The following is a 14,629-nucleotide window of genomic DNA, read 5'->3' on the forward strand; positions in this document are numbered from 1 at the left end:
ATGTAGAAACTCAGTGCAGCCATTCTTAAATAACTTATTTGAAAAGTTTTCCCAGTTGCAACATCATACTCGTTCTTAGTGATGCAGCTTCTTGGCTTTTCCCCGTACTACCATTTTTTACCCTTTTTCTAGCTATAAAGGAAGATTCACGAGGACTTCAGCCTGCATTTGAGACAGAGCCAAAACTGTAACAAGCTGTTTTTTCCTTGAGTTTATGCTACGTTAAATGAGTCATCTAAGGAAAGGAAATTTTAAAAATCATGGGAGAGTTTTAGGAACAATGTAGGAAAAACTCAGCTCTCAGGATGATTTGGTTCTGTAAAGAGTGGTTTTAGTTACCTTTGTCACTTACGCTCCGTAAGGGGAGAGGATATGTGAGAAGCAGAGGCTGTATATAGTCTGCATGCAGTCTACAAGAGCCCTGTAGCAAAACTGAGACCCAAAGAACACCACAGCATAAGCACTCCAGGATACTGTGTCACTCATTTTATTCACATATACAAGTTGACACTACACTATTAAATATAGACAATACAGAAGCATTAAAAACATATACTATTAAAAACTTTAAAAAACACATATTGCTTCAAGCTTAGATGGTATCTCCCTAGAATTTTTAAAGTGATTTAAAGTGAATCCAGTGCTAACAATAGCTGAGGCAGCTTCCCATTCACTTCTACCCCTAATTTTATAGGCGCTATTGTCAAGGTGTTGAGTCAGGCTCTACATATGGCTTTGCTGCTGAGTGCACTAACTGAGCTAGAAAATAAACTGGCACATGCAGGTTATTGGACATCAGTCCTCAGATTGCTAGATTTTGGTCCTTATCAGTAAAAAAAATCAGAGGTCTTCATAGTTCAGTTATACTGCATTTATACCATAAAAATTAGAAGGGCAGTATGCACTTCCATAGATGTTAACATTTGATTAATATGCATTGAGTACCTTGATAGAATTCGTTACCACACATTCAGGTCTGTCCCTCGCAGTTAAGTTTGGCTCTAAATTTAGGAATCACCTTGACTATCTCAGCTTCCAGTAAAGACCACCATAGTTCATAGCTGCAGAGATGTGACAGCAGTGACTGAACAGGCATGCTACTGTACTTCACAGGGACATTCATATGCAGTTTTCATTGCAACGTTTCACATTGTAAACACGAGTCTATACAACACTATAGTTAAATTGCAGCATTACACTGTGAAAGTCATTTCACTTGGCTGAGTGCTTTCAAAAACTGAAAGGAATAAACAGTTACTTCAATGAAGACTGGACAACTGAGTATTGACTGTGTTCTTACAAGGTTTTACTGGTAAAACAGGAGTGAGAAGCATTCATAACTTGGCTCAATTCTAAAGTCTATGGCAAGACAAGTCTGAACTTTCTTCATTGATAGGGTAAACATTATCTAGAATGGAAAGCAAAGTCAAACTTGATGCAAAGCGACCTGCTCCTTTATCTCTGGAATGTAGTTAAAGCTTTGACACTTGAAAGTTCTGTTTTCCAAGTCATTTGTCTGTTCATCAAAATTCATGCTAGAACACTAGAAGAGTTTTCCAGACCTCAGCCTGGCACACTAAACATTTTGCATATACAACTTGCAGTTATCAGGACTATACTAGTTCACAGAGCCTGAGCAAATCTACTAACCACCTTTTTTAAAAAGTCAAATAATGCCCAAATATAAGAAAGCTACCTGATCAGCAGAATAATTTGCCCCTCACTTCAGGCATTACATTACTCAGACTAAAATTGTACCAACATAGCACCCAAGATTTTTAGCTACAGACCATTTAAAAAACACAAGTGACTCACGTGATCCAGTTCTGTCACTATCTTCTAACTTACTTTTGGTGGGGAACTGCTCTTGTCCAGACTAGGATAAGAACTAGAATATTTCCTTAGTACACAGCAGCCCAGATGCTGCTGAAAGTTTCTCATGTTCTACAGAACACCTGAACGACCCTGTTTTGAGACTTTCCAGGTTTGGTACCCAGTATCCAAGGCAGAAGACATTTAAAGCCCCTAGTCCAACATCTAACAGGAGATCCATCTTATCCAAGAATGGGTACTTAAGGCAGGCACAGTCATCTTGGCTCCTCCATTCTCAGTGGGAAGAGAACTCTGGAAGCTGTCTTGGAAAGTGTGGCAAGTCCATGATCAAGAAAACTGCTTAATGTGGGCACACACTGAGGGCACACAGTCCATCTGCTAGGGTCACATGAAGTCTACAAAGCCAGAGGTGTACACAGCATCCTGGGCAACAGGAACAGGCTGTATTGAGTAAGGCTGGTAAATAGTACTGAGTTAGTGCCGTGATACTGTTGTTCAAAACTAGGGTGGATTTCTGAATTCAAAGTGTCAAAGCAACTTGAATATCTTTACAAAAGCTATTTAAATAAGAAAAACAGCATGCAAAAAAAAGTAAAAATCCCACGTGGAATAAAAAGCATTTTGTCAAATAGTTTGTCTCAGTTTTGAACAGAGTTTTGAAGTTTTAGAAAGTTCTAAACTGTGGCCTACTAAGAAGTTGGAATATAGTCATTTTGCCATATATAAACATACCTAGTCATGCTCTGCTTCCCCAGCTTTAGAAGCTGTAAGATCTCTGGTCAGTAGCCTGAACAAAAGTTATTAGGACTTGTAAAGCTTTATACTTGAAAATCAGGTTATAACTTCATGGGGTCAAAGACACCTTAGTAAGACTGAAATTAATGAAGCCTTTACTAATGTAACAATTAATACTAGAAGGCAGCAGTGTTTGGTCCCTCCACATGATTACTTGCTTTCAAAAACATCCGCAACCAAACTCAACTACGCATCTGTCCCTTGCTGCAGCAGCAATTCTAGTCCTGCTTACTCACTGAGATGGTGCAGTGAAGCGAAGACAGGCACAGGCTTCTGCTGCAGAAGTGCAAGTGTGCTTACTGTGAGAAGTTGTCTAGTCTGTAAAAAGCGAGCTGCAAAGGTGTTAAAGGTAAGCAACGTACATAACTAACACACAGCACATCTGAACAAAATCTTGAAGCTCACAACTACAGGAAGAGTCTGCCTAAAGCTTAGTTATCAAACTGAACAAGTCATACACAGCAGCCTGAGAAGAAAAAACACTAAGAATTTGACAAACAATGACTCTTAATACATAACAGACCTACAAACTGAAAGCGTTCAAGCTCCTTTATATATATGTATTCTTTACTAAAAGGCTTCTTTACTAAAAAGTACCTCTCCTTCCTTCTCTAGCCCTCACCCCACTAGCAAGGAGTTCTGCATCAATTTGGGGGCAGAAAGCTTCTCAGCTTCACCTACAAGCATCATCAAAAATAATTTAAGTTTTAAATCCCTAAAAGCACACTCATACGATACCACCACATGGAATGCATGTTGCAGTCTAACCCCACTGAGCGCAGATATTCCTAAGTGTTAAAAATAGACTTCACTAGACAGAAGCCAGCCCACTGATAAACCGGCATTTACATGATTAAATGTAGAATAAGTTGACCACAAGCTTAATACAGTGGTGCCAAGTTGATCCTGGTACAACAAGCAACTGCCTATCGAGCAGCAGCTGTGAGATGATTGTCTACATCAGTTATTTGGTACAATAGGCACAGCAACAGCAAAATGATCCTGTAGCTGTTACCTGCTCTGATAATTAGTAGTTTATTACAATGACCTTTGTAACAGCAGTGAAAATTAGAAAGTATCACCAGATTCACCGATTCAGCAAGTTTTTTGAAAGCCTCTATATACAGACAACACTTGGCATTTGCCTAAAAAGCATCTATGTTTATTAGTGCTGCTTACCAGACCTACTGGCTTCCCTGTTGCCTGTCTTAATACACTTATTTTGGTAGAAATATCGACTCAATAGTACTATAAATACAAAGGCACCTCCATCACACCTTTAAAGTCTCTCCCCCCTAATATAATACCACCTCCCCATGATTTGGAGGGCTTAACTTTGAAGTAAGGGACAGCAGATTACTCATAACCAAGATCAAAAAATGTTTGCCTTGATTGCCAGTATGCCAGGCTTCCCCCTCCACTCCCCCCACCCCCAAAACAAGTCAACTGAAACGCATTACAAAGATTCCCAAAAGGGGAATTGTTTAAAAATTTGGGTAGCTATATCTAAAAGCCGCTTCAAATGTTATGGCTCCAACTATACACCCCACTGTGAGGTAGGTAGCCAAGATAAAAATACTGTAACAAATATTTTAACAGCTGGAAACTCCCTATAAAAACCTTGCATAAGTAGTTTGGTTCCTTGCACCAGTGTCCTGATAGGCAAAACTTTATGATGATACCTAATGGAATCCAATTTCACCGAGCTCTTGCTGAGTAGCATCTCATATACTCTGTCATCCACGGGTTGTCTGGCGGGGGAGGTTTTATCCGGCAAGGTTTCTCTGTTTCTGCGGATCGTACTCGCCTCTGAGAAAGCTTCCTTTTCTCCACTTGTCTCCTGTTCTTTGCTCGTAGAGCAGATTCATGAATCTGGAAGACCAGAGTTAGTGTTACAAGCAGGAAAACAGGCTAGGAAGCCCCCAGGAAAGCCAAGGGGCACTTGCTATTTATCCCAACCCCCATTCTGAAGAAACAGGGTTTGCTAGGAAGATCACATTTTCTCATGTAATTTGCACCACTAATAAAAAAAGAAGCACAGAACTTTTCCAAAAAGAGATGCTTCAAATTCTACTCTGCAATATTTCCCCCACCTCATGGTGGGAAAGACTGCAAAAATCTTTAATGTTTCTCTGAATCTTAACTCTGACATTTTAAAAAGCCTTGTTTCTCCTATTTCTACCATAGAAAACTCTTAATTATCCCTCAGTATTTATCCCTTAAGATCTAGGCATAGTAGTAACATCAATGGTTAGAGACTGCTCACTAGATACCAAAGAACTTCTTGACGTTTAAATATAAAAACCTGTGTCCTGATGAATATTCAAGTTATCATTTTCACCAAATTTGGTCTTAATAGCCAGCTTGTGTTTGCTTGCCTCTGTTTCCAGACTTAAAGATCTCATCTCAAGAGGAGAGTAACAACTTTGAAACATCCAAGAAAAGTGACCTAGGCAGGCTATAAGCAGTCCCTCCTTACAGAGCCACCCCTACTGACAGGGCACTACCATGGCTTTCAATTATTTAACTGTTTGAGAGGAATCCTGCCACTCACTACAAATCAGAGACCCTTAAGGGTTCTTCAACTTTGTTTCTAGCATGAGCAATGTTAGAAGTCTTCCACAGTATCTCTCTCCACTCAAGTTTGGCATTAACATCTATTGGGCTTCAACAAGGCACCAGTCAGCATCTTCCACTGCTGATCCAAGCTTATCAATCCAGTAACAGTGTCCCTTATCAGGACAGGCAGCTTCTTCCAAAAGCTGCAGGTCCCGTTCTTCATTTCCTTAAGAGTTCAGCTGGACTCTCCCAGGAAGGAGAAAATGCTTCAAACCCTTTCCAAAACAGCCTGCTGGAAGTCAGCTGCACCTCACACTCAAGAGCACATCCACCACATTAATCCTCAGGTATCTTGGCTCAGGGATTCAGACTCAGAGATTCAGATCCCAGCTTTGGGATGCCTGGTGCTAACCACCTGCTGCTTTTCATGAAGTTCAGAATGCAGCAATACACTTAAAACAGCCAGTTTTGCTGGTAGCACTATTACAGCCAGAAACGAGATAGCCAGGCATTAATCAGAACTTCCAAGTATTGCTCAAAACAGGTTAACAGTTAACAGCTACTGCAGTCAGACATGTCAAACATCTTGAAGTTTACTGCTGTAACTTTTCCTTTATTATTAATGACAATACTGTACTGACAGTACATAACTACAGTTAGGTAGATCTCTCTGAACTTTCCTCTGCTCTCCCCTCCACACCAAACCCAAGTTCTTGACTACCACATAGAAGTGTTAACTCTAGTGAGTTAATTCTCTTTTTTAAAAAGTGGTTTTTGGTATCACCAAAGCTAGACTCTGCAAACTCAACTGGATAATGTAGAAAACTGGCTGTCTTTATAAAACAGGGTTTAGCAACACACAAAGACTCTGCAGCAAGCAGAGCTAGGCATCCAAACATGTTTTTGTTTTTTGACACTTACCTTTTTTTTTTTGAAAGCCTTTTCTCAGAAATACTGTACTGTGCAGAAGGACTAATCTGACCAAACTCTGCTCATACACAACTCCAAGCACAGCCAAACCTGGAGGGATGACACCAGCTCTCAAAGGAAACAAAGCAAGCCCCTAACTCCACTCCTGCATGACATAGCATAGCCACAGCAGGACAGTACCACCCACAACAGAACAGGTTGTTGAAGCCCTGTTTCCCAAGCAATGACAAATAAAAGCATCCTTGGAAGTTTTACCTAGATATTAGCCATGTGTCTTTTCTAGGCTCTAAGTCATCAGTTCTCACTTAAATAGAAGCTTTTTACTTACTTCATTCACTGAAGCAGAAGCACAGACATTGTGAGTTTTCTGGCTTCCAGTATCTGTCTGTTTTTCTCCCCACCCATACAGAGCAAATGGATGCTTATTCTCCTTTGGTGCATCTGTCTTTTGAGGACTTTTGGCTGATCTTCGATCGTTACGACTGGACAAGGCACTTCGGCTTGGACGTCGTCCTGTACGGCTGGTTTTATCTGCTTCCTTTGTGGAAGTCTGTTCTACAGTTTTTTCTTGCTCTTCCTTCTGATGCTTTTCTTGATCTTCTCGTTCTTTTTCTGAAAAAAAGAAAGGTCTGCTTTGAGCTCCCAATAACAATCATGCCTATCTGCACAGCCTCTTGATATGTCACTGAAGCTGCACTTTTTTTTCAGCAAGTGAAGACGTCACTAACTCCACCGCAGCAAAGGCATACCTCACTCAAATGCCTTCACTCCTTAGTGACTGATATTTCCAAGCCCATCCCTCTGCACATCAGCTTCCACACATTTAAATGTGCCTTTCGCTAGTGAGGCTACAGAAGCCTAATAGCTCCAGGCAGCACTGTAAATGCACTAAGAATGTTTCCAGTGATCTTCCATCTTCGCAGTTTCATCCTTTCATCTTTCAGACAGCAAACAGATGGACTGCTGAACGGCATGTAGATGCTGCCAGCCAGAGAACAAGCCTGATAAAGCTATGTAAGATAAATCCCTCATATTACAGACATCCACTGAAAGAAGAGTGCATTTTCAAGCTCCCTGATTATTCATGCATACATCTTGGTTATGGTTTGCTGTTTACATCGGAGAGGGAAATATGAACCAAAGATTTATAAAGCAATCAACATCACCCTTGCTATCTATTCAGTGAAGAATGCCTTGTGTTTAAAGCATCACACAGCAGGCAGTGCTGCCCTAGACTAGTTTCCCCACCTTCCCTAACAGCATGTCAGTCACCACCCCCAGCTCCTGACACCACACAACAGGGCTGATATAACCAATGCCATTTTATACAGCAGTTACCTACAAGCAGGGTGATCAGCACTGAGAAAAGCACGCTTGCCCACCAGCACGATGAAAGCCCCCATGGCTGGGCTGCCAGGATGCAGTGACCCCACCACCGAAGGAAGTACAACAGCACATGAGATGTTACCCATAAAAATCAGCATCTGCAGCTTCTAAGTGGGCCTTGTACCAGAACTGCTGCTGGATGGCAAACGATACCACCATGGTCATCGTCCTCCAAGATGAAAGGGATTTGAGTGATTTTGTGTATTCCAAGTCTAAGTCATGACTACTGTGTTCCATGTGGTTTACTCAGTACTTGACCCACACTGCAAAGGGCCCAGGTGATTAAAAATTAGGTAATAATAAAGCTATGCTAATTGCTAAAAACTCTGTATGAGGATAAAGCTCTAATTATACCAACAGCTTTCTGGCCAGTTCCCTACCCAAGATCCCTAAAGGCCCTGCCTGTTCCCATAGCACCAGGTGACAAAGGGGTGCAGCATTTGTCCACCAGACATTAACATTTACAGAACCTAATATGCATCATTTAAATCTGCACACTTAGACTGATACTGAAGGCCAGATCAGCATTATACAAGACGATATATAATATACAATAAGACATTATACAAGCAGACATCACGACCCAGTCTTTCCGTAACTTTTAGGCCAACCATACCTTTTGTTTAAAAGGCAACCAAAGCCACCTATTAACCTAACAGCACAGCAGTCCGCTGCTAAGAGCTCTCCCTGCGAAGGGCTACCTTTGACCTTGAGCTGCAGCCTTACCCTGAACACACAGTGGTGCCGTCAAGCTGCTTGCAGAGCAAGCTGAACACGCAGGACTCCTGCCGCACCAGCTGCAAGCTGCCCACACTCCAAGTCGTGTGCTTCCAGCAACCACCAGCACACGCTGGTGTGTATGGAAAGAATTCCTCCACTGATATAGAATGAATTTGTCTTGCTTACATATTGAGAGGTTGACCACAAACAACTAGAGCAAACTTCACAGCAGTATCTTCATTAAGAGCAGAGAGACTTGCCCATCCCATGACACAACAGCAACCGCTCATGCTAATCGCTGTGATTTAGCTAATCAAGCTCATGCATGCCCGATCTGACACCGCTTTAATTTCATTCTAGCATCCACCCAGCTTCACCAGAATGGAAGTTACCCGCCCGGCACAGCAGTGCTTCACTTGTACCCTCGCTCTGCCCCAGCAGGGTACAGGATAATCCGCTGCACGCACCAGCACTGCCCCGAGGTGGGCTGCCTCAGCTGCTCAGCTTGTTCATTTCCTACTCACTGCCAAACCAGCACAGCACCTGGTGCTGGGCACTCCAGGCTGTGCAGGTGCAGCGTTCAGAAGCAGATGCCACTGCATCATGGCCAAGTAGCTGCTAGAAGTAGCCAGCAACACAGCAGCATCCAGAGTCCGACTGAGTGCCCCTAGAGAACAGCCAAGGAAAGCAGCCGGTGCCAGCGGAGTGACAGAACGAGAGCAACGAGTGGCCACATACTGAAATATCAGACACAAGGTTTCGGTCACAGCCAAAGCTGGATAAATGTGAAAAGCAGTGACCCCAGTGTGGTAAAACACCAGCTTTGCATGGCATCCTGGGCTCTAGGGCACAGCTTCACCGCTGACCAGGCAGCACACGCAGTCCAGCTGCAACAGGCAGCACAGAGGCATCCCCTAGTAGTCTGTTACCTACAAGTTCCTCTACACTGCCCGCTCTTAAAGAGGAACCAGCTTGGTCCTCTTCCACATGCAAGAGGCCATATCAGGAGGAGGCACTGTTTTGAGCATGTCAGCGACACTTCAGAGAATAACACAGTGAAGGGAGGACATGTTGCTGTCAGATATGCAATGAGTCACTTGGTGAAAGAAGCCATTCCATCCTGCCCAGGAAAACTGCACCTTCCTTCTCCACAGGAGAGCACAACAACACGGGAGTTCAAAAGCCACGGGAGATGGCATTTAGAGTCTCCAAAATACAGGAAAGCGGGGTCTCCGCAATCACATCGGTAGCCTTACTTCAAAGCAACAGACGAGCCTGGATGCTGCTCACTCGGATCCAGTCCCAGCTGGTGCAGAAATGACGAAGCCAGCCTGTCCCAAAATAGCTATAAAAGCATATGAGTAAATGGCACGCAGAATCCTGCTCAGCCTTGCAGTAAACGCTGTATGCTGGAGCATACTATGGCACCTTGTGTGCACTTGCTATTAGAGCAGATACTGTAATGAGTGCACTCCTACAGCTCATTTATATGAACTCAGTGAAGGTACAAGGCTGATGTCTTCACCAGACATTTATTTAAATCTTATTTGAAACTTCAGCAGATATCCCAGCAATTTCGTGAGGCACCCCTGATGCAGGAAGGCAGCAGCTGACAGCAGAGAAGCAGACCCAGGCACCAGCAGCCATCTCCTGCCCCTGCAGCACGGCAGCTCCGGCAGGCACTGCCGAATGCGTGCTGCAAATAGAACAGGAAACCCAGAACCGACTGGCTGCAGCATTACGGGGATTAGCCACGATAGGGAAAAAGCTGGGAACATTTCAGAACTGCATCGCAGATGCTAAGCAGAGCACACTGGACAGGAGGGGATTAAGTGCTTAGCAGCAAAACAAGGCTGCCAGGCCCACCCAACAGGACAGTTGAAGGCTCCAGCCCAGAAGAGGTCACTTAAGTCCTCCTGCAGCACCCAACTTGCATAACAGCTCCCCTCCACTGCCCAACAAGAGTTGGTGGAGCTTTTCTCCCTCCCACAGCACTGTGTGCTCTACCAGGCTGAGAAGAATCCCATTCCAAACGTACTTCCAGCAAGCCAGCAGAGCCAACAGCCTTCCTATTAGACCTACAAGTCCCCAGGGATCAACTCTATCATCTGTGTGGGATGTCCACCCCACACAGGGCTACCTCAGGTTCAGAAGCATTTTGTACCAAAGCAGGAAACTCTGGGTTCTGCCCCCAAGTCACCTTCAGAGCTCCCCTGTCCAGATAGAGCACTGAAGCCAGGGTTTGAGAGGTGCCTGCTCTGGGAAGCCTCCTGCACACCAGTCCCCTAAGTGCCAACACCCTCAAGCAAGGCAGGTCTCCAAGGCCTCTTGAGGGGGCACATATGCAGTTGTGGCTGTGAATAACTCCCACAGCTGGGCAGAAATCTGGCTTGACTCGATGGCAAAGCTTGTTTCCACCCAAAAGACACTCAAGTGACTGGATCACAGTACTGTAACCCCTAAGCTGACACCATTACCTTCTTCCCCCACCACCAGTTGCTCCTCCCCACGCACATAAGCCAGCAACTACACCTGCAGCATCATGACAGACAAGATCCAGGAAGGAGTTTGAAATTGGATCTTCTACTGAGCTGCACAAATCCAGATCCATCAGACTCTTGTGTGGCAACTGCTTTGACACCAGCTTGTCACCGCTGTCATTCCAGACCTCTGTACAGAAGTGCTGAAGGCAAAAATCACAATAAGGATGGAAAGATGGCTTAATCCTGGATGTGTGCGCAGCAGTATCATCTCACAAACATGTTTGCCTGCCGTGCCGCTGCCAAGAGCTCCTGTCTTTCACTCACCAGCCCACAGGGTTCTGTTGACAGGTCCGAGGATGCGTCAACTGAACCAGCTGATTTAGGTCGAGATTTCTTTGGATTATGTTTAACTCACACCCATGCCTGGACATGTTCTGCAGAGCAGTCCCACCAACAGTGTCGCAAGCGAAGAGCCAGAAGGAATTATGCCAAATTTGCCACTCAGCGCACCTTAGCATCACTCAGCTGCCACTTCAGCATGAGATATATTGACAAAATGCACTTGCCCTAGTTGTCACCTCAGAGTTTGATGCTGGCAGTACTTTAGACCAGCACCACTAAACCTTGAAGTCAGGCAGTGCTGATTTGTGCAGCTTTCAGTGCTCCCTCATGGGTAGGAGCTGTGTGAGGAGCAGGTAATTCTGTTTCTTCTACAAAAAAAAAAAACACTGCGTGTGGTAGTATTTGGACATTCAGCAACATTACTGCTGGCCAAACATACTTTGCCACAGCCACTTTAGATACCACATAGCCAGAAATCCGGCTCCCCCCAGCACAGAGGGAAGCAGCAGTAGCCAGGTAACAACCAGGATGCTGCAGCGTGTGGGTGGATGCCAGATACAGAAGACAAAAGATGTCACTGGCATGAGCACACTCAGCTGCCCCCACAGCACTTCAGCATAATTAAGCTCCTCCAGAAAAAAAAAAAAAAGGCAGTTGAATAACACAAGATTCATAGGGTGGCAGTTTGTGTGTTATCTCCTCTTCTCCTCTGCACTTCTTAATTAGCCAGTCACTAAAAAGAAAAACACATCTTTAACTGCCTAATATTGAATGAGTCACTTGCTTTCTGATTGTACACTAAGCTATACACTGATATAAATTTCCACTTAATCCAGCTGCCTAAGCAGGGTTGTTCTCAGGCCTTTTACTAAGGCTCTTAAATGCCTGCAAGAAAATATATTTATACTAAGTTGCTTTACAGAGAAGCAAAGATCAGGTACAGATTTTTCTCCCATTGTAAATGGGAAGAACCTAAGCAAAGATGAGGTGTTCTCTTTGAGCAGCCACAGCACAGTTCCACCAGCTACAGGCACAGCTGCCCAAGAGCTCAGAGCTGGGCAGGCTGGCATTGCTCTGCAGCCCCTTTGCCACTAAGGTGAGGGGACAACCATGCACACACACAGGACAGACACACCCTCACTGGCCACAGAAAACACCTGTATGAGCAGCTCATCTGCAGCTAGCAAGTTTCTACCTGCTGCCAGAGCAGATCCAACTGGAATCAAGCCACGGTCTCTTCCAGAGACAGCCACGGAGGGCAGCAGGAAGGCCAAGGACTGCCCAGCATCCCCACATGCAGCCTCAAGCCTCGCCAGCTGCCAGTCAGTCCAGGACACAGCAAGCTACCTGCTGTGCCCCACTGCTTTGATACACAGAAGAATGAGATCCTGGCCCCCACCACATCCACCCAGGATCAGCATGTGTTCAGACTGCATCAGAAGAGGCAGGAACCCCAAGGTCTGAGCCCCAACTGCTTTTGCACTCCCCTCACTAGAAACCAAGCCTTTAGCCCACCCTAACAGAGCACATCTTTTCCCACACTGTCATTCCCTGCTCCTTCAGCAGAGAGATTTCTCAGTGCTGCTTCTCAGAGCTGCTATATACTTGCTTCTTCCACACATACTCTGCAATACCCCTTTCCTCAAGGCACTACAAAATACTACTCGAGGAAAGCAAGATCAGACCCACTAACAGTGCTACCTTCTGGCTACCTGGGGTGCTGTCATCAGTGTATGGCTGTGGGGAGATGGAGAGCTGTAGTGGGGCAGCCAGCAGCAGAGCACACCTCCAGCTCCTTCAACCCAAGCAGGCTGTGTTCTTAAGAGTGTCTGTGACCATTCCTGATGCCTTGCCATCTTCCCCCACCATAGATGTTAAAAAATGCTATACCACCAGCAGGCACTGTAACACCAGTCCTCCTGAGGAGGAAATAGCTAACAGAGCTAAAGCTAACGTGGTATCTTTAAGGGTAGTGACTGCGGCTGAGCTGTGAATATCAGGGTACAGACCGTCCTGGTAAGCTCAGGCCCCAGGGGACATCAAGCCAGACGATGCGATCTCCCCAGGCCAAAGCAGCACATCTAACCCCAGGACTAATCCCCAGCAGCACGCGGCTTAACTCCCCGCTCCCTGGGCATGCAGCTGGCCCTAAACACGCTGCAGAACACCTGTCAGTGGCTGCCGGATCAAGCCTCATTTCAGCACAGGTGAGGCAAGGCATTTTAGGGGATGAGAAGTTAACGGTGTTGAGAGCTCGGTGGCAGCGCTACCTGCCCGCCCGTGCCACAGCGCTGCTTTTGGGGGGCCAGAAGGTGCCATAAGCTAGCACAGAGCACAACGCGGCCGGTTCTGCTCCGGCTGCAGACCCGGGCTGCTGCCGCTGCGCCTTACATAAGCGGCGGCTCCATGGCAACGCTTTACATAAGCGGCCGGGCGCCGCTTCCCACAGCCCCCCGCTGCCGGCACCCACGCCACAGCCGCCCGCGGCCGTTGGGGCGGCCGTTAACGGCCGGTGTCGCGCGCCCCCCAGCCCTCCCCTCACCCCCCCCCAACCACGCCGCCCCCGCTCCTACCGGGTCCGGCTCCGGCTCCGGCTCCGGGTCCGTCCCGCCCCGCCTCGCCGCCCGCCTCCTCCTCGTCGTGCGCAGCCGGGGGCGGCGAGGGGGACCCGGCGGTGCTGCTGCCGCCGCCGCCGTTGCTGTTGCCGCTGCTGCTGCTGCCGCCGCCCTGCTGCCAGCCGTCCCACAGCCAGGGCCGGTGCGCCTGCTCCAGCAGGCGGCGGCTGAGGCGGTAGCGCAGCAGCTCCAGGTAGCAGGCGCCGCACGCGTCCCACTGCGGCTCCCTGAAGCGCTTCATGTACTCCGTCTGCACGCGCCGCGCCGGCACCACCATGGCGGGGCCCACGCCGGGAGCCCAGCGCCCGCCGCCCGCTGCCGCCACCGGCCACCGCCACCGGCCGGGCCCCGCCCCGCCCGCTGCAGCGTTTAAACCCAAACGGCGCCGCACGGGCCCGCCCCCCGCCCGCGGGAAGCCAATCGCGGCGCGGGGATCCCCCCGCTGTGTGACGTCACGGGGGTGGCAACGGCCCCTCCCCTGCCCCAGCTCCATGCCGTGCCCTCGGGTCCTGTCGCTGTCCCCAGGGGGCAGAGCTCAGCGCCTGCCCCTCCGCTCCCCTCCCCTCCCCTCGTGAGGGAGCTGCAGCCGCCATGAGGCCTCCCCTCAGCCGCTCCTCAGGCAGAGCCCGGCCGCAGGGGGGCACTGGCGGCCTTCCGCAAGCCCGTGTGGGCGGGAGTGGCGGCACCCAGGGTCAGCTCCGAGCAACATTTGTGCACGGAATTTTTCTTCATTCCTCCCCAAAAAGGCTCTGCCCCCAGTTTAGGCAAGCACAGCTCACGGACACTCCAACCCATGGCTTCCCTTCCCGACAGCGAGGAAGGGATTGCCGAGCTGCAGAGCCGAACTCCCCCTGGGTGCCCACAAGGCTGCCCCCAGCCATTAACACGTGCCTCAGCCTTCGTACACGAAACACCACAACTCAAGCTCCCATCTTCTGCATTTTCTCCCCAAACTGCACCCTTCAG

General features: G+C 47.4%; 1 protein-coding gene across 1 annotated transcript; it reads right to left on the reverse strand.

Moving 5' to 3' along the window:
* Positions 1-500: 500 nt before the first annotated feature.
* CCSAP (centriole, cilia and spindle associated protein) lies at positions 501-13,940 on the reverse strand. The gene is made up of 3 exons (XM_032183777.1): positions 13,622-13,940; positions 6,446-6,729; positions 501-4,500 (listed from the first exon to the last, which is right to left on the reverse strand). The coding sequence occupies exons 1-3, from the start codon at positions 13,938-13,940 to the stop codon at positions 4,327-4,329; spliced, it is 777 nt and encodes a 258-aa protein (XP_032039668.1). The 3' UTR covers positions 501-4,326.
* Positions 13,941-14,629: the final 689 nt, after the last annotated feature.

Source organism: Aythya fuligula, chromosome 3, assembly GCF_009819795.1.
Source record: "Aythya fuligula isolate bAytFul2 chromosome 3, bAytFul2.pri, whole genome shotgun sequence".
NCBI classification, from domain to species: Eukaryota; Metazoa; Chordata; class Aves; order Anseriformes; family Anatidae; genus Aythya; species Aythya fuligula.